The following is a 19933-nucleotide window of genomic DNA, read 5'->3' as shown; positions in this document are numbered from 1 at the left end:
AATGTTTATGTTTAACGCATTCAAAATTAAATTCATTATCAAGATAATTTAACAGAATAGCAGGTATAATTAACTTGAATTATGAATTAACTTAATACATTTTAGAAAATCTATCATTTATAGCAAGGATTAAAATTGGATGCAGATATGCAAATGAAAAACGAATGAATGTGAAACGTCTTGAAGTCAGGCTGGAGTTTCTTTTTCTAAAACAAATGTCGGAGGCGGAGCTTTTGAGAACTATGGGCTGAATTTCCGTGTTAGCGTCTCTGTAGCATAAAGAAAGCGCACACGCAAGTTATGAAAACGCATTCGTGAAGCAGAGAGCATCTCAATAGGTATGAGTCGTTTCTTTCTATGAACTCTTTTATTTAAAAGTTCGTATTTCAGAGGGACTGAGATAGTTAGCCCTTTACAGAAATGACTGTGCCTTAAAATAATTTTTTTTTTTCTAAAATTAGTTCGGCATCTGTCGCTTTGATTATTGAGGCGGTTGAAGGTTGTCAAAATTCTGCGCGTCCCACTTCACATCAACAAAAAGAAGTATTAAATATTTTCGAAAATCTCTAAAAATCCATTCTATAATCTTTAAATGTATTGGAATACATTGAGTTGGTAAAACGTGTTTTCTAAGATAAAAATAAGATGAGATGGCACATTAACTATGAGTATAATAAATGTGACGCACAAGTCTGCCTACGTGCTCTAGCTGTGGTACACGTCGTGCGTGTCTGCTCACGTACCACAGAATCATAGATTCCGAACAATTCTGTATTTCTTCTTTTAAACGTGTTTGTCTTTTTTTACATATGGAAGTGAAAACTCGATGAGCCAATAAATCCGTTGTTTAATTGTTATTCAATAATCTTGACAGATCCTTTAGAGCTAACATAAGTTATAAAATGAAATAATTGGATAAATAGAACCTTATGATATTCCAAAACAAATAAACAAACAAACAAACAAAAAAAATCTAAACATCATGATAAAGCTAATTTAATAGTAACTGTAGCTTTCTGATACTGTGACAGATTGTTCTCTCCATTCATTCAGTTATGGCTTTAAAACCTTTCCTTTTTAACTTCACATTATAAACACAAACAGTTCAAAATGTGTATGCAATCGAAGTACAGTCTATATACTTGTTAAATATTAAAATTAACATTTTGGTGTTCGGACAGTGCTGCATTTTGTGCTGTGACATTGTGTTTCATCTCATTTGCTATGTTAGAATGCTTCTGTCAACTAACAATGACATGTAAGGGCAGATGGAGTCATTATGGTGCCATCAATGCTCTAGAACATGTCCCAGTATTTTTTCTGGATCCCATCGGCATTAGCATTACATTATAGACAACATCAACCCAAGATTATTTCAGGATACCTGTGAGACATACTGCATGGGCACAGTGATTCACCATTTTTTAAACCTTAAAGTAGAACAACATCCTGATCTGGTAGAGTCAAAAATTGAGAAATTGCTAATGTGATGCCAACAGGAACTCAAAAAGTCACAGCATATCTGATTTAAGAGCTTGGGAGGCTTTTTAGATTTTTCTTTTAAGAATGATGTCACTAAGAGCTACATTTAGTCTTAGGATTCTTTGTCAATTTGGGACCAGATCTTTAGCCAGACCCTTTTTCTAACTAGCCTTATGGATAACTTGAATGGTGCTCTCCAGGGCCTAATTAATTTGGTGGCACCAGCCAAGATTCAAAAAGGCTCGATAGGAAGTGGTGTAATTTTAGGTTAGAGATACATTTTCAATGGTGGCACAACATTTTTTCAATATATCAGGCTAAAATGACTGCAGCAATGGTGAAGCAGAGTAGACTAGTAGAGCCACTACTAGAGCCAGAATACCACAGTTATTTTTAGGGGTCTTCGATTTTGATGTCACTACTCCTTAATCAGGATAGATCTCTGAGTTTGAGTCCAACTCACTAGTATATCGGACTAAAATTGTTACATACTCTAGACCTACTACATGCTCATTGGATCCTTTACCAGATGGGGTCATTATAGGCAACTCTGAGAGCCTGTGTTATCAAATCTGCATTTGTCACTAACTTTATAACCTTTTTTGTAAAACAAACAAACAAACAAACAAACAAACAAAACAACAGGTCTTGATCTTGAAACAGCACTTCTTAAAGTCACTAATGATCTTCTCATAGCTTCCGATCATGGACTGGTCTCTATGCTGGTTCTGCTGGACCTCAGTGCTGCTTTTGATACAGTTGATCACAGCATCCTGTTACAGAGACTGGAACATGTGATTGGGATTAAAGGGACAGCACTAGACTGGTTTAGATCATACTTATCTGATAGATACCAGTTTGCCCATGTCCATGGTGTTCCCTCATCATACAGTAGGGTTAGCCATGGAGTTCCTCAAGGTTCTGTACTCGGACCAATCCTCTTCACATTGTACATGCTTCCCTTAGGGAACATTATTCGGCAGCATGGGATAAATTTTCATTGTTATGCTGATGACACTCAGCTCTATTTATCCATGAAACCCGAAGAGACAGAGAAGTTAGTGAAGCTCCAGACCTGTCTTAAAGACATAAAGTCCTGGATGTCTTCAAATTTCCTCCTCCTTAACCCAGGAAAAACTGAGGTCATGGTGTTTGGTCCTGAACCTCTCAGGGATAGATTAGATCACAGGATCACTCTAGATGGTATCTCATTAACATCTAGTCTCTCTGTGAGGAATCTAGGAGTAACTTTTGATCAAAATCTCTCCTTCAACTCACACATTAAATTAGTCTCTAGAAGTGCCCTTTTTCACTTGAGGAACATCACAAAGATCAGGAAACTGCTGATGCGGCATGATGCTGAAAAGTTAGTCCATGCATTTGTTACTTCCAGGCTGGACTACTGTAACTCTTTATTATCAGGGTGTCCAAACTCCTCTTTAAGAAGCCTCCAGTTGATCCAAAATGCTGCAGCCAGAGTTCTGACAGGTATTGACAAAAGAGATCACATTACTCCTGTACTGGCGTTGCTTCATTGGCTGCCCGTTAAATTTAGAATAATTTTTAAAACCCTTCTTTTGACCTGCAAGGTCCTCAGAGGCCTAGCTCCATCCTACCTGGAGGAGCTAGTGATACCTTATCAGCCCAATAGACCGCTCCGCTCTCAGAATGCTGGTCTACTTGTGGTTCCCAGAGTTTCCAGGAGTAGAATGGGGGGCCGGGCATTTAGCTACCAGGCCCCCCTGCTATGGAACCAGCTCCCTGTCCAGGTACGGGAGGCTGACTCCATCGCTACTTTTAAGATCAGACTCAAAACCTACCTCTTTGAAAAAGCTTATTGTTACTAATTCAGTAGTTCCAGTTACTGTCATAGACAGACAAATTATCACACTTACGGGGTCATCTAATCGTTAGGTCACATCTTAGTTATGCTGTTATAGGCCAAGGCTGCCGGGGTCCGGAAACATGATCACCTGACAGGCCTCTGTCACTCCACTGGGTCATGGTTTCCTCTCCTCTCCTCTCCTTTCCTCTCCTCATCAAGCAGACTAGTTATGCTGATTCTTGTGTAGTTTTTCTGCTTCCCCCCCCCCCCCCCCCCCCCTCTATTTATTTACAGGTATCGCCGCCCTCGGAGCTGCATAATGACCTCCGGCCCCGCTGAAGTGATTGTATATCATATTTTTTGTTTGTGTTTCTGTGCTCTGTGCCTCTCCTCTCCTCTCCCTCTCCTCTCCTCTCCTCTCCTCTCCTCTCCTCTCCTCTCCTCTCCTCTCCTCTCCTCTCCTCTCCTCTCCTCTCCTCTCCCCCTCCTTCTCCTTTTCCTCTCCCTCTCCTCTCCTTTCCTCTCCTCTTTCCCCTCCTCCTCCTTCGCCTTCTCCTCTCCTCTACCTCCCCTTCACTCTACTTCTCCTCTCCTCTACCCCTCTCCTCTCCTCTCCTACCTATCCTATCCTCTACCTGTCCTCCCCCTTCTCCTCTCTCTTTACCCAGCCGGCCATCAGCAGGAGGGTCCCCCTACATGAGCCTGGTCCTGCTCAAGGTTTCTTCCTGTTAAAGGGGAGTTTTTCCTTGCCACTGTTGCTTGTCTGGGGTCAGGCCCTGGGATTCTGGAAAGCGCCTTGAAACAATTTTGATTGTATAAGACGCTATATAAATAAAGATTGATTGATTGATTGATTGATCTTCATCAGTGAATTTTAGACCGGACTCTTTTGAACAACTCATGGAATTTTTCGCAATTAATAATCCTTTTGAGCCACTGTAGTCTGTATTTTGTTCAAACCACAGCACTTACAATGGTGCTGCCTTCTAATGGCAGCTGACACAGGCTCAACGCCTGATATTCTACTATTGGACCTGAGTGCTGCCTTTAAGGCAGTGGTCCACTGTATACTATTGGACAGGCTTAATAACGTGTGCATCTCAGACAGAGTGTTTCAGTGGACCGAAAGATCTCAAAGTGTCGTGCTAAACAATGTGTTTTCTGTGACTTGGGCAGCCAGATACCAATACATATTTGGCTCCACTGGGCAACTTGTAACTACCTGTAACATTATGCACCAATTAAAATAGATAGTGCCTTAGATATAGTCAAGTTTAAGGCCCGTCTGATTGCTGTGAACAGCTGGATGTCAGAAAATTTTTATTATTAAATTCGGACTGGGATGTTTGCGATTGGCCTGTCAGGACTAAATCGTCTAAATGATAATCTTGTATTGACCTTAGATGATGGTGTCGAACAGTGCAAGGAAATTGTTAAAAACCTTGGCACACCTTTGATCAGAATCTTGCATTTTTTTCCTACCAAAGAGAGGTGGAAAAAATAGCTTTCTTCCCAGTTCATGTCAGAGCTTCTACTCCAAAATTATAAAGATGTGAATGGCATTGTCCTATTGTAGTCCCATATGAACCAGCAAGGTCCTTAAACTCAGAGAACTTGTTTGGGGGCTGTACCTAGAGTCAAAAAGACAGTGGGTGCACGGGCTTTTCATTTCCTTGCACCATCACTTTAGAACTGTCTTCCACTGCATACTGGGCAGGCTTGTTCAGAAGAAGTGTTCAAAGCAAAGCTGAAGACCCACTAGTTCATGTTGCAGATGAATCATCACTTGTGATGCACTATGTACTTTTTGTTATCAGTTACTGTATTTCTAAGTTTTATCTCTTACCTGATCTGATTTGGATTTTAAAGTGCTATATAGATGATGATGATGACGATTATTATTATTGTAGAGAAAGTAAAATAAATTAACAGAGTGATACTTAGAATTTGGAAGAAATAAGTTGTGAAGATGAAAGAAATTGTCTTGAAATAAGGTTTACTGAATGGGAGCAGTGATTCCAGCATAACCAAAGTACATGTATGCAGGGCCAGCATGAATTCTGAGTCATTCATACCGAGAGGTATATAAGGTGTATGATATGTGGGAGATCAGTTGATGGCTCTGACAATTTGTGGGGCCAACCAGTCTATCTTTAGCTATCCCAAACAGAGAATGCTAATAGCAGAGGCAAAAGAAGATTGGCAATGGTTTGTTGCCACCTCAGCACTGTTTTGTCTACAGAAGGAGTGGATAACAAGATCTAGGACTTGTTTCAAAAAGCAGGTTAAACCTGAGCTCTAGATTGTCCAACACTGAGCTGTCAAACTCAGAGGTTTTGGTCCTGTGTTAAGAGTTAGTTCAATCAACTCTGAGTCTAAGTTTGTGAAACTTGTGCATGAGGATCTAAAAAAACTTATCTATGCACCAGATAACATGATTCACCACGGCAACAGGTAAAAACAAGCTTTGATGGAGTTGGACACACTGCTGTGTCCACCTATATGCAATGAGCTTCTCATTAGCCAATGAGACCCTGTTAGTTTGCTGTGTTGCTGTGGATCTCTTGACCAATAGAAAGCGCTGTCAGTGTTGCCTGTGACGATAGCCAGACAAATGTGGTGGAAAAATGAAAAAGCCATGATGGAAGTAGAGAAAAGAACATGAATGGAACCAGCCGCACAACTGCAAACATCTCGATTACTCACAGAGGAATCACTTAATGAACCACAGAGGAACAAAAGACTTCGAAGGAGTTCTTTTGCAGTTTGTTGTCTGCCATTTATTCCCAACACACAGTATTTTAAAATATTTATGCTAACCCCACCCCTCCCATCCAATTTTCTTTTCAGAAAGGTATTCTCAGGGTTTGTTGAAGCAACCCTACCAGCGAGCAGGTTAGCTTCCCAGTGTATGTTTCCCGGGTAATTGTCTCGGAGTTACGCTGAACTGGGTTTGGGAAACCAAAAAAACAGTTTGCCCTCATCTCAGGGTTGACTAACAGGGTATTCACACTTTCTGTAGTAGGCCCCCCAGTCACAGAGAGCAGATGAAGGTGTCAACTCTGCAGCACATGTCAGCTGGCACCATCTGGAAAATACTTGGGCTTAATGCCTCGTGGTATTCAAATGATATGTGTACCTTTTTGCAACTGCCTTTAGTGCAGCTATCTTTGTGTAACTACCTTTGGTGAACTATTATAACCTGACACCAGAAACTCCAGACTACTTTACATGCATCAGCGATATTGCTTTTTGCATTCCCTTTCAAGAATTTTTCCAACTACCGGTAGTAATATTTTAGCATCCAGTTGAGAAGTCCCTAATGGAACCTTACTGTTCACCACTGTTGTGTCTGCTCACTGTTGTCTGCTGTTTGTCATGTTTTTGTGGCCAAATCCTGCTCAGTAAGTGGCACTGATACAGTGAAACATGCAGTATATTACCGTAGATATAAAGATATAAAAAACAGTCATTTTGATATAACTCATACAGCATCTAGAATGAAAAAAGTATTGTCAAAGCTACATGACATGATAGTAGAACTACGACTTTGCCCTGTACAATAGATTAATGAACTTATGACCTATGTAAATAGTGCTGATAAAGGATTTTTGTTGTGATTTTATCAATTCCACAGTCAGAAAGCATCATGGGAGGAGCCGTGGTTGACGATGGACCTCCTGGAGTAAAGGCACCCGATGGAGGATGGGGCTGGGCCGTGTTGGCTGGCTGCTTCATCATAACTGGGTTCTCCTATGCTTTCCCTAAGGCAGTCAGTGTTTTCTTTAAGGAACTGATCGGGGAGTTTGATGTTGGATACAGTGATACTGCCTGGATCTCATCAATTCTGCTGGCTATGCTCTATGGCACAGGTAACACACAAAAATGTGAAAAAACTAAATATCTAAATATCACTTTTCATGGCATTTATGTAAATCAATATGTCTGTTTTAAAGGACCTCTATGCAGTGTGTTAGTGAACAGGTTTGGGTGTCGACCTGTTATGATGGTTGGAGGGCTCTTTGCCTCACTGGGAATGATTTTGGCCTCTTTTTCCACGAGCATCATACACATCTACCTCAGTGCTGGAGTAATTACAGGTAGAGTCACAACTTTCAGCGTAACCTGAAACCAATAACAATGATCATTTAATTCAAGGTATTTTAGAACAAAATATTATTTACATTTTGTTTGTGTACTTGAATTTTTTAGCGTTCTTAAGATAATTTAAAAAGGTACATAATGATTGTTATTATTGTGCTGTGTATGGTATGGTTGCAATCAAGCTAGGCAAAAAAAGAGCATGGTTGAGGGGGAAACCCTGCTTGGGAAAGGCACAGTTTGCTAGTGCTAGTGAGTGCACCCTAAGTCAGGCTAGTCAGCCAGTAAACAATATCCAGGCCATGAAGAAAAAGAAGATGAAATAATTATACCTGGTTTATTGCTTGGAACACAGAGAGTGATTTAAAACCGAATAAATATAAATTACAGGTAACACAACAATAACCAATTAATTAAACAATGACTTCTGATAAACACTAGATACAATAGTATAGCATAACAGTCTCTGCGTGCGTCTTCTCTTTCATGTACGGTAAATGGGTTGTGTTATGTTGTCTTTTGCGACATATCCTGAACATAGCAGCCCAGGAAACTGTTGAAATAAGATTTTTTTATGATTTAAACCATTAGAGCCTGTGAGTAAAATATGCAGTTGTACTGAGAAAAAATATATATACAAGTAAAATAGATAATAATTATTAGTCTATCTGCAACATCTCTGCAACATCTCAACATTTACAAATGAGGTATTTTTATCAAGTATTATCATGTTTTTATTGTATATTTATTGTGAATGTTGTATATATTCATACAGTATATATTATCTTAGCAATGATTGGCTGATATTTAGTATTGTGTGAAGCAGGATTGCATAATTATTGTGATTTTCCTTATGTAAAACATTGTGTTGTTCTGTACACCAATGTTATTTGTTGTATTGAAACCCTAATAATTCAGTGCCATTGTATATATCTCCTCAGGTCTGGGTCTGGCATTGAACTTCCAGCCCTCTCTGATAATGCTGAATCGATACTTCAATGTAAAACGTCCTCTGGCCAATGGCCTGGCAGCAGCGGGCAGCCCTGTGGCACTGTGCTGTCTCTCCCCACTGGGGCAGTTTCTCCAGTACCAGTATGGTTGGAGAGGGGGGTTCCTCATTCTTGGAGGGATTCTGCTCAACTGCTGTGTATGTGGTGCCCTCATGAGGCCACTCTTGCCTGATAAGAAGCACCAGGCAGCAGAACAACCAAAGGACACTCATTCAAAGAGGAAACTTCTAGACTTCAGTGTTTTTAGGGACCGTGGGTTTGTTATTTATACCCTGGCTGCATCTATTATGGTCCTGGGCTTGTTTGTACCTCCTGTATTTGTGGTCAACTATGCTAAAAACCTTGGTTATGAAGACACAAAGTCAGCGTTGCTCCTCACCATCTTAGGATTTGTTGATATGTTTGCTCGTCCTGCTTCAGGACTCATAACAGGTATGAAGTGGGCACGGCCCAGAAGTGTCTACCTCTTGTGCTTTGCAATTGTCTTCAACGGATGCACGGACATCATTGGATCACAGGTAACAATGCAACTGTGTGATGTGTGACGTGTGTACTAAAAAAAAATCTATCGATCTAAAATCTATTCTATCAAAGGCCAAATTAATATAATATAATTATTATTATTATATAATTAATATAATTTACCAATTTAGCCTCTCTTCTGTAAAGCTAGTTCAGCTATAGTCAAAATAAGTTGCTATGGCAACTAATAAAAAGGTAATAATTGTGTATCATCCCCAGTTTCCGCAAAGCTGAATTGACCATCATTTTTCCAGTGGCCTGCAGTATGCTGGTTATCCATATAAAATGATACTGTTCAGCAGCTAGAGTTTCTTGAAATGCGTTTTTATTCACACTTTCCTTTGCAAAAATGTCATTTTCATAAATTTGCCATCTCTTTCTTGCAGGCTAGCAACTATCCAGGATTGGTAGTCTTCTGTATATTCTTTGGCATATCTTATGGCATGGTGGGGGCACTCCAGTTTGAGGTTCTTATGGCTATTGTAGGGACAGAGAAGTTCCCCAGTGCCATCGGCTTGGTGCTACTCGTGGAGGCTATTGCTGTGCTCATAGGTCCACCTGGAGCAGGTCAGAACAGAAGGACACACAAATTCTCACATGAATCTGTTGGTTCAAGACTCACAGTATTTTTGGCATATTTTTTGCTATTTAGTTCTGTTTTGCCCAATTTTGGGGTATCTGTTGAATAGAATAAATAATGTCAACCAACACATAAGCCCCCCTCCCCTCAAATACAAGGGTTTAATAATGGTAAATGATGGTTTCATTCATTAGAAAATGGTCACAAACTAAACAAATATGAAAAATTCCAAGTGAAATTAAAGTGTATATTTTGGCTTAATTTTGGTCTCGTTCTCTCCAGGTCACCTTTTAGATGCCACCCGTCAATATATGTATATCTTCTTGCTGGCAGGCTGCGAAGTCATACTCTCAGCCTTTGTCCTCACTCTTGGTAACTTCCTGTGTATAAGAAGGAAACAGAATGAAAGAAAGACAACAAAGAGTACAGAAGAGGAGGGGCTCAGTCAGGAAGGGCAAAGAGATCAGGATAACAAAGAAGAAGCAAATGGACAAGCTGGGGAGATGATAATTTTAAAGGAATTGGGTAATGAGGACAATACCCAGTTATAACCATCCATTATGCTTGTGTGCAGTTCTCAATATTTTTAACTGTCTGTGACACTGAGTCAAAGATCATTTTTAACAACTTCAACAACTGTAGCAATAGAAAAGATTGAATGTTAATTTCTCTGAATAACAGAGCTATACTTTTAGTTGATATATGTTGATCCTGTACACATCCAAGACAGTTACACAACTCTTTTCCCACATCGCAGTTCCATTACATCCTCCAATGAAACTAGTTAGAGTGTATAATTTATGTTTTGTCTCAAAAATAGTGTTTTTTTTACCCCTCCCACATTTTCGGATCTCTTTAACCAAATTTCCATTAATAAAGTTAAGGAATTAGCAGTTACTAGAAAACTGAAATGAGCCTATCACAGATACTGTCACTTATCACATGCAGGGGTCTAAAAACCTGTCACATAGAATTTTTCAAAAGTGTACCTGTGGCCTTTTGTGTTGTTAATTTTAAGTATTTAGTAAGATTGAATGTCCAATGATTGATCATAATTTAAGTCAGCTACATGTATGTTGTTTGATGCTGTAGATGAGTTTGTAGCTAAGAGTTTTCTTTTTATGTTTAATGGTGCAACTCTCAGAAGTGTCTGTGCTGCTTTGTGTTCCATGTGTGTTTAATTTAATAATGGGTTTAAATTCATTATCATTACATGTCCAAAAATGTATTTAGTGCAGCACATTTGAGGGGAAAAAAATCCCAACAAAAACACATGTTGGATGTTTCCTGCTATTTATCACATTATTGTTGACATCTTAAAATACTATTTTTGTATTGCATTTTACAGGCCTATTAAAAACTATAACGGCCTCTTTAAACTTTTAGGAAGAACTAATTCATTATTTAGTGCAATAAATAAAAGACAAATGTAAAATAAAGTGTAGTCCTTTTATTTACATGATGATGATATATCATTTTGATGCTTAAAAACAATGTGACAGATTGGGACTGTTTGACTCGCAAAGATTTAAAAAAGAATGACAAATAACTTTTACAGTTGAAGACATTTCTGCAAAAATAATGTGCATTCCTGCCAGTGCATCTTGTTTTTATAGAACTATATAGTGTGAAGAAAGTTTGAATTAAAGCGGAATCACCACTGAAATTAGTGAGAGCAGGTTACCAAACAATACAGATCGACACTTATTCTCACATAATTTCAGGACATATTATTGTTTGTTCTAAATATGAGTAGAGGAACAAGCATGTCTATTAGAGCAAGAAAACTGTTGTCAGTGACCCAAAAAAGAAAACAGAGTTCGTTTTATGCGCTGTCTTTTTTTTTTGAGGAAGAAAAAGAACCAGACTGACTAGTTTAATAGACCCAATAGACACGACACAAAAACACAATCCAAAATACCAAAATACCAGTATGTGTATGTAAGTTTTAACATTGTTTTCTTATACTAATGGGCTTTTCATTTAAAGTAATATAATGGGATTACTTGGCATTTTTATGGTGGCAGAACTTAAATTGAAACTATGAAAATATGTTTTATAGATCATGAAAGAGCTGTTTGTTACAAAAAATAAACAGTGGTAAGTGTCATTTGTTTGATCAAAGGTGTCAATATACAGTAGTTATAGATTTTGTTTTTTGATTTGTCATCATGGTGTCATCTTTGGTAGGTAGCCAACACCCAAGGTAGGTAGCCACTTTTCCCAGTGTTTTCCCCATAACACTTCCAGTCACCTGCGGCACCTTGGGCTAGCTCCCACCCAACCCCTTTAACTCCACAACCACTGATCTAGCATATATTTCTCTCATATTAATCTCTTCTGGGATGTCTCTTGAGGTCAAGTGTCATTTCCCTGTCAGTAGCAGATACCAGGACTCCTTAGCCATGTGGCTTTATGTGCCAGGAGATGTGATTGAAAGAAAGGTGGCATGGTAATAGAGAGGTTGGCGCTGTCACCTCAACCTCAAATAAAGTAAGTTTTGGTATCGTGGTGGAATCATTAGAATTCTCCAGGTGCCCATGTAGGTGCAAATATCGGCAGCCTCTAAAATTTCAGTAAGTCCATGCATTTGTTACTTCCAGGCTGGACTATTGTAATTCTTTATTATCAGGGTGTCCAAACAACTATTTAAGAAGCCTCCAGGTGATCCAAAATTCTGCAGCCAGAGCTAGTGACACCTTACCAGCCCAATAGACTGCTCTGCTCTCAGAATGCTGGTCTACCTGTGGTTCCCAGAGTCTCTAGGAGTAGAATGGGGGGGTATGTAGGGTCCCCCTACATGAGCTGTGTGAGGGGTGCTGCTCCACCCTGCCGGCCATCAGCAGGAGGGTCCCCCTACATGAGCCTGGTCCTGCTCAAGGTTTCTTCCTGTTAAAGGGGAGTTTTTCCTTGCCACTGTTGCTTGTATGGGGTTAGGCCCTGGGATTCTGGAAAGCGCCTTGAAACAATTTTTGATTGTAAAAGATGTTATATAAATAAAGATTGATTTGATTTATTAGGGGAAGTGGGGCTGGAGTTTTTCTCTAAAATAGTTGGATGAAATTTTGAGAACCAGTTGTGGTTGTCTTTATATTTTTATGTCTGTATATGTTGCACATTGATATTCAAACTATATAAAATATACCACAGATAGACAGCTCACTTGAAGCAAGTTGTATTTGTTTATAAGTTATAAAATGTCCTTTTGTTTTCCTAAGGTTGTCCTGTCCAATTTTATGCGAAGTCCATTTGTCAAATGAACACAAATATAGTGTAAATAAGGCAATACTATTCCTGTTAAATTTAGTCGCTTAAGTCACTTCCTTGTGACTAAAAACTGAATTTCATTTACTTGCCACAGAAGATGAAACTGGTCTGCACAGACGGAATTACCAGGTGCCCAACTCTCCAAAATTAAGGTAATTCACAGCAAGATGTCATTAATAAACACAAAACTGCATTTGAATTAACATATATTTATGAAACCTCATGAATAATGTTTGAGCCCATCACCCTCAGTATTATTTCTTATTCATTATTTCACTATGCTCATCTCCGCTGTTTGTTGCCTGCATTCACCATGGTCATCTCACAGAAACAAATCCTGAATTTGAGTATTTTCACTTTTTTTTTTACAAATTTCAGAATGATTTAACAAGTATAAATACAACAAAAAGCAAATGAATATAAATGCGCTAACTGCAGGTAAACAAAAAGTACTGCCTAATTGAAATAGCTGTCAACGCACATTATGAACAATGAAACTTATCTCCAATAGTGAAAATCTTCCTCGCAGTGATCTACCATGACAAAGGAAAGAGAGCACTGAACATGAAAAAGAATCTCAACTTTATTAACTGAAGGTAATTGCTGTTATACAATGGCATTTTCCTACACAGTATATTTTGACTCAATCCATCAGGGATTTACAAGAAACTAATAGCAAACTACTACAAAAACAAAACATGATTTCACTATGGCATTAAGGTTGTAACACTGGAGACCGTGGTTTCATCTGATCTGATGGTACTTGGTGTACCTTTAACTCTGCTTTTGTTGACACTCACTAAAGCTGCACCATTAAACAGATGCCTTCAAAAGCAAAGCTGCGTGTACAAATTTTCACGCCTTAAAAAAACAAATCAGATTATGGAAAAATTGTACATTGTTACTTCTGAGGTAATCTAGTCACTGAAATGGAGGGTCTTTTTAGGTTTTCACCTATGTATCATTTAGTGCTAGACTGAAATCAATTCTTCAGTCAAATGTCATTTTAGACATCGTTACATTCCGTTAATTCACTTTTTTTCACCTGCAACAAGAACACATGCATCCATTTTAGAGATCTAGACTCGACTGATGCCAGAATAGTTTGTTGCAGAGCATCTTTTTTTTTTCCTGAACAGAAGGGAAAAACATCTGGCTCTGTTTTAACACCATTGCCGGATTGACCCTAAAAGCCTGGAAAATCAAAAAATCTTAGAGGAAAAGAATCCTTGAAATTACAATGTCTGCATTAGGCTGTTTTTCGGGGAGTCTTATTTGTTCATCTTCTTGGGTGTTTTGAGATTTCTTTTAGCAGTGGTCTTTGCTACCATTGTTTTTGCTTTCTTTGTCTTCTTCATGGCAGGTGACCTTTTAAGAGCAGCATTTTTCTGTGTGGACAGGGTCTGCTCTCTGATTAGGTCTTCCCGTCCAATTTCCAGCATGTGTTCCTCCCATGATTTTATTTCATTCTTGTACCGGATTTTGTCATCCTCAGCAAGCTGCTTGTACGCCTGAGAAAGAAGATATTATCAGTAAATTGATGAACTTCCTCGTGTGTTGGAATTACATGAATACAACAAAAAAGAGCAGGGAATCAAGCCAACCTGTTTTTGATGACCCAACAGATTTTTCCAGTCCTCCAACAGTGACTTCATCTTCCCCTAAAGTAAAATTTTACAGTTAGGTCCACAAGGCTGCGTCACTTCCTGTCTCAATCGTTCGTTGGTTGCATTGTGCACGGGGTGTTGTATTCACTTAATATTGAACACTTGGTGTGTTGTTGTCACTCTACTTAAAATTTTGAACACTTGGGACATTCTAGTCACCTGATATCAACAGTGAGAAACAACCCATATAAAACAAATACAGGGCTTCGCCGATTGTTTCACCCGGTGTCTTTGTTCAGCGTGTGAAATGTTTAGTTACTCCTCTGCCTCCCTTAGTGAAGGGAATAGGTGCAGAAAGTGTAGTTTATTTATGGCTATGGAGGCGAGACTTAGCGAGCTTAAGACGCGGTTCCGCAGCTTGGAGTTAGCTGGAGTTGCGTCAGGTAGCATAAGCCCAAAACAAAGGCCCACGGTGCACCACCAACCACTTCCCGTGGCTAACCGTTTTTCCCCACTCGGCGACACACCCGCTGAGAAACCAACCCTGGTAATTGGCGACTCTGTTTTGCGCTAAGTGAAGCCGACTCCAGCGACCATAGTCAAGTGCATTCCGGGGGCCAGAGCGGGCGACATTGAAGCAAATTTACGGCTGCTGGCGAGACGTAAACGTAAATTTGGTAAAGTTATTATTCACGTCAGAGTCAACGACACCCGGCTTCGTCAGTCGGAGGTCACCAAAATTAACTTGGAGTCGGTGTGTAACTACGCAAAAACGATGTCGGACTCCGTAGCATTCTCTGGTCCCCTCCCCAATCTGGCCAGCGATGAGATGTTTAGCCGCATGTCGTCGCTTCGTCGCTGGTTGTCACGGTGGTGCCCCGAAAACCAGGTGGCCTTTATAGACAATTGGAGCACTTTTTGGGGAAAACCTGGTCTGATTAGGAGAGACGGTGTCCATCCCACACGGGATGGTGCTTCTCTCATTTCTAGTAATTTGGCTAATTTTATTAGACCCAAAGTGACCTGACAATCCAGGGTCCAGACCAGGATGCAGAGCTGTAGTCTTACACACCTCTCTGCTGCTTCCATAGAACCCTCATTATTACACTATTGTAATTCTTTATTATTAGGGTGTCCAAACAACTCTTTAAGAAGCCTCCAGTTGATCCAAAATGCTGTAGCCAGAGTTCTGACAGGTATTGACAAAAGAGATCACATAACTCCTGTAATGGCGTCTCTTCATTGGCTGCCCGTTAAATTTAGAATAATTTTTAAAACCCTTCTTTTGACCTACAAGGTCCTCAGAGGCCTAGTTCCATCCTACCTGGAGGAGCTAGTGATACCTTATCAGCCCAATAGACCGCTCCGCTCTCAGAATGCTGGTCTACTTGTGGTTCCCAGAGTTTCTAGGAGTAGAATGGGGGGCCGAGCATTTAGCTACCAGGCCCCCTGCTATTGAACCAGCTCCCTGTCCAGGTACGGGAGGCTGACTCCATCGCTACTTTTAAGATCAGACTTAAAACCTACCTCTTTGAAAAAGCTTATTGTTACTAATTCTGCAGTTCCAGTTACTATCATAGACAGACAAACTATCATACTTAAAGGGTCGTCTAATCGTTAGGTCACATCTTAGCTATGCTGTTATAGGCCAAGGCTGCCGGGGTCCGGAAACATGATCACCTGACAGGCCTCTGTCACCCCACTGGGTCATGGTTTCCTCTCCTCTCCTCTCCTTTCCTCCTCCTCCTCATCAAGCAGACTCTCTATTTATTTACAGGTATAGCTGCATGATGACCTCCGGCCCCGCTGACCCGTTGTATCGTGTATTTTTGTGTGTGTTTCTGTGCTCTGTGCCTCTCCTCTCCCCTCCTTCTCCTCTTCCCCCTCCTTCTCCCCTCTCTTTACCCAGCCGGCCATCAGCAGGAGGGTCCCCCTACATGAGCCTGGTCCTGCTCAAGGTTTCTTCCTGTTAAAGGGGAGTTTTTCCTTGCCACTGTTGCTTGTCTGGGGTTAGGCCCTGGGATTCTGGAAAGCGCCTTGAAACAATTTCGATTGTATAAGACGCTATATAAATAAAGATTGATTGATTGAATAAAGATTGAAGTATTTGGACAATGACAAATGCAATTTATCCAAGAATATATCTCTGAAGTATTGCTGGAATGAAGGGGCAAAGATAAATTAATCTCATTAAATGTAGTTCTTAATTGTTCTAAAGCTGTGCAATGTTTGCCCATCCCCACAAATGGTTGGCACACACATTTCAACATTTAGAATTATGAATGGTAGAATAGAAAAAGTTTCTCTTTATTTTCCCTCTTTAGTATTGTCTTGACTGCGTGTTTGTTTTAACTATTATTTTAGGTTCTGTATTAGGGTAATATCAGTAATTTCCATATTATTTTATATCCAGTTACTCACCTGTGTTGAGCTTCCTCTTGCCTCTGCAAAGTTTTCTGACATGAAAATGTTGAATGGTGAGCGAGGACGCTTGGGCTTCCCAAGGCTAGTCAGTTCCTGGACAGCAGACAGATACAGCAATATTTAAATAAATTAAATAATTATTGATTATTTTATAAATAATTAATAATTATTAGTGCATTACTGGTTATTATTATCATAACTATTTATTTTATTTGAGACTGGATTAAACTCCTCCAGTGCAAAGCTAGCCTGCTAACTGCAAACTGCGGAATGGATATCCGTTCCATAGTTAGCAGCCAGCTAGCGGACTAGCCAGCAAGAATCACATGTGGAGTAATTTCAACAGACAACATGTCTCTGAAGGTTCTGTCACCCAGGTCGTGGTAATTATGGTAGTACTGTAGAATCATAGCAACCGGACTGTTTGAGTTTCATGAAGACATTTCACCCTCATTCAAGAAGCTTCATCAGTTCGACAGAACATATCCAACAGACAACATTAATGCAAACACAAAACTCACGTCCGTAGGTTGAATCAGAAAATTCTGATTATCATAACCTGATACTGATATGGGATCGCACTTTCTCTCACCCTTTTCTTACGGCTGGCCTTTCTCTGGGCCATTTTCAGCCTCTTTTCTGCAGATTGTTGTTGGAGTTGTGCTGGGGTTAGCTGTTCCCGGTAATGTTGGAGGTCTACTTTAAATTGTTCCCGAGCCTGCAGAGAGGCTTCTTCAAATGGCTAAAGACAGATTAAAAAGACAACAATAAATAGTAATGATGAGACAATTTAAAAAGAAAGTGAAAAAACTGCTCAACATTAGAGGATAAAACCAACCTGTTATAGCCCCTTCTACATTACCCAAAAAACCTGTGTACGTCAGGAAAAATGATCTGCATTTCTATCGGTTAAGCTGGGGAAAGCAATGTGAATGGCAGACCAGCTGGCAAATGAGCAGGAAACATTACCTCTCATGTAATCAGTGTGTCACACCAATTTTCTCTCTTTGCGAAATGTAACATTGGCAAAAAGACCTGTGCTCATTCGCAAGTTTTGATGTAAAATGTAAAATATATTTTAAAAAAGCATCAACGATGATGCAGATTATCCTGTTACTTCACATTCTTATTAACCAACAAGATGAATAAACACATGCATTTAGAAGAAAATATACTGGAAACTGTTAAGAAATATAAGCATAGAAAACCTGTTTCTGCTCTGGACTCAACATTCTCCATTGCTGGGCAATCTTCCTCATGATATCCACGGTTTTGGTGTCTTAAAACAAGATTTTTAGTATTATTATGGACTTGAAAGATTTATGCTGTTATAATAAAGATGTACAATTTGTTTTTCACCCAGCAAACTAAAAGGTATTGCAGACCTGGGAACTGTTTGGATACCATTGGCTGCTGTTGGAGAACATATCTCATATATCCATTCAGGGGTCTCTTTGGTGGTCCACTAGGTAGGGAGCTCAGATTCTTTACTGCGGTGGTATATGGAGCAGGGAGAACACAGGTACACCTAAAGCATACACAGATATTGTTAGCAGTTGTCCATTATATTCCAATACAATCTAAGGAAAAATTAGTTGAATGATAAGCTTGGTTTCTACTTAATTCCGAGGCAGTGCATTAATTATCTGTGCCACTGCATGATAAATGATTGTAAGCATAACAATAAAATTAACTGTGTAAGACATACACATAAAAGCAGGTTAAAATTTTTAGAGATCGGAAGTCAATTTAAAATCCGATATATGAGGGCTATTTTCCTCCCACAAGCATGGGTGATTGAGATTATTTTTTTTTACATTTTAACTCATATGGCTTTGGGCAACTTTTTTACTTGTGCCCTCAGTTGTGTACAGTCAGATTTGTGCATTTGTTGTTTCATGGTCGGCTAAATATTCAGATTTATAGCCAAATCCTAAAACTTAGAAAACACGAAAATCTGCGAAGAATTCTAAATCAAAATTCTCATCACAACAGAAATCCGTGCAGTGGAATTTGGCAGTCTAAAAATATAAATGATATCGATCTGGAATTAGTACACAATTTAGTATGCAGACCAGCTACCTTGTCAGATAACTTGAGCAGGAGAAGGTGAACGACTTAGCCAAGCAGCTAACAGTTGCTGTCATGAAACTGAACGGTGCCATGTTCCTTTGACTCGGCTATGCAGGACGGCCGCACGATCAATGCAAATATTATTCCAACAAAACGATGTGTTAATGTTGCGTGTCAGAGGTATTCATTGAAGCACAAGTTCTCTATGTCAGAATGTTGACATGCAGGTACTACAAAAGGCGCCTTCAGTCTCCCAGTGCATTGTGGGGGAAAAAGTCAAACATACTTCCGTTTCCGCAAACGCTTGTAGCAGTAATAGGCATCATACAGTATCTCTCCAGCTACATAAGCGACAGACACGCCTCAGGGTGGATTTCAACGATACAAATGTGCATTACAAGTTATTACAAGAAAGTTTACACGAATATAAAAACAAAATAAGGACAATAAATGGATACAGGAAGATGAATGGATGGATAAACAAAATTATTTACAACTAACTCTTAAAGAAAGCATAAAGATTATTATTTCTTTATTGATTTATTTCTTTAAAGATTATTTCCATACGTTAATAACACTTCTACGCATTTCAGTATTTGCCCCACAGCTGTTGAATTTGGGTCTTTTTTCTATTGCTGAATTGCGGTCACGTTCTGGTAATTTATTGCCGACAAGTGTTTATGTACTATATCACGTAACTTTATAGCAACACTAAACATGCTAGACTGGCGTTGTAGTGTTGTCGCAAAGTTGGAAATTGGCGTCTTCTCTTTGCGACAGTTTTGACGAATGTCGGAAAGCGACTGGAGTATTCGGACAACGGCGTCATTTACGGCGCACGTAAAGTGACGTCATGGTGGCGCATAATAATTACGAACCGGTCGCCGGGAAAAGTGGCCAGGTCCATTTAATTATTTTAACCCATCAGAAATACATTCAGCAGTCATTTTATGAAAATTCAATATTTTACCCTATAGTTAACTTTATATAATAAAATGAAATATGAATGTCAATAATAATACAATAATAATTACTTATTACC

The 19933-nt window shown here is 39.4% G+C and overlaps 2 protein-coding genes across 3 annotated transcripts; one reads left to right on the top strand and one right to left on the bottom strand.

The window, feature by feature from the left end:
• The first annotated feature begins 202 nt into the window (after positions 1–202).
• slc16a3b (solute carrier family 16 member 3b) lies at positions 203–10959 on the top strand. 2 transcript variants are annotated; one of them, XM_011619852.2, is made up of 6 exons: positions 203–338; positions 6945–7179; positions 7264–7407; positions 8350–8936; positions 9327–9507; positions 9803–10959. In XM_011619852.2, the coding sequence occupies exons 2-6, from the start codon at positions 6957–6959 to the stop codon at positions 10069–10071; spliced, it is 1404 nt and encodes a 467-aa protein (XP_011618154.1). In that variant the 5' UTR covers positions 203–338; positions 6945–6956; the 3' UTR covers positions 10072–10959. The 2 variants fall into 2 exon arrangements, with proteins under 2 accessions (XP_011618154.1, NP_001233224.1); NM_001246295.1 differs by lacking the exon at positions 203–338 and having other exon boundaries at positions 6957–7179; positions 9803–10259.
• Positions 10960–13346: 2387 nt separating this feature from the next.
• On the bottom strand, positions 13347–19174 carry tfam (transcription factor A, mitochondrial). The gene is made up of 7 exons (XM_003978527.3): positions 18901–19174; positions 18204–18346; positions 18027–18097; positions 17411–17560; positions 16816–16911; positions 14392–14448; positions 13347–14298 (listed from the first exon to the last, which is right to left on the bottom strand). The coding sequence occupies exons 1-7, from the start codon at positions 18981–18983 to the stop codon at positions 14059–14061; spliced, it is 840 nt and encodes a 279-aa protein (XP_003978576.1). The 5' UTR covers positions 18984–19174; the 3' UTR covers positions 13347–14058.
• Positions 19175–19933: the final 759 nt, after the last annotated feature.

The sequence above is a fragment of the Takifugu rubripes genome, chromosome 1 (assembly GCF_901000725.2).
Source record: "Takifugu rubripes chromosome 1, fTakRub1.2, whole genome shotgun sequence".
NCBI classification, from domain to species: Eukaryota; Metazoa; Chordata; class Actinopteri; order Tetraodontiformes; family Tetraodontidae; genus Takifugu; species Takifugu rubripes.
Note: the sequence above shows the minus strand (reverse complement) of the source record. Positions and strands in the feature narration are given on the sequence as shown.

Excerpts from the sequence above, each read along its gene's own strand:
- tfam (XM_003978527.3), bottom strand. The coding sequence starts at position 18,983 with ATGGCACCGTTCAGTTTCATGACAGCAACTGTTAGCTGCTTGGCTAAG. Across the intron at positions 18,347-18,900 it reads TGCTCAAGTTATCTGACAAG|GTGTACCTGTGTTCTCCCTG; the intron begins GTAGCTGGTCTG and ends TGTATGCTTTAG. Across the intron at positions 14,299-14,391 it reads TGTTGGGTCATCAAAAACAG|GCGTACAAGCAGCTTGCTGA; the intron begins GTTGGCTTGATT and ends CTTCTTTCTCAG.
- slc16a3b (XM_011619852.2), top strand. The coding sequence starts at position 6,957 with ATGGGAGGAGCCGTGGTTGACGATGGACCTCCTGGAGTAAAGGCACCC. Across the intron at positions 8,937-9,326 it reads CGGACATCATTGGATCACAG|GCTAGCAACTATCCAGGATT; the intron begins GTAACAATGCAA and ends TCTTTCTTGCAG. Across the intron at positions 9,508-9,802 it reads CATAGGTCCACCTGGAGCAG|GTCACCTTTTAGATGCCACC; the intron begins GTCAGAACAGAA and ends CGTTCTCTCCAG.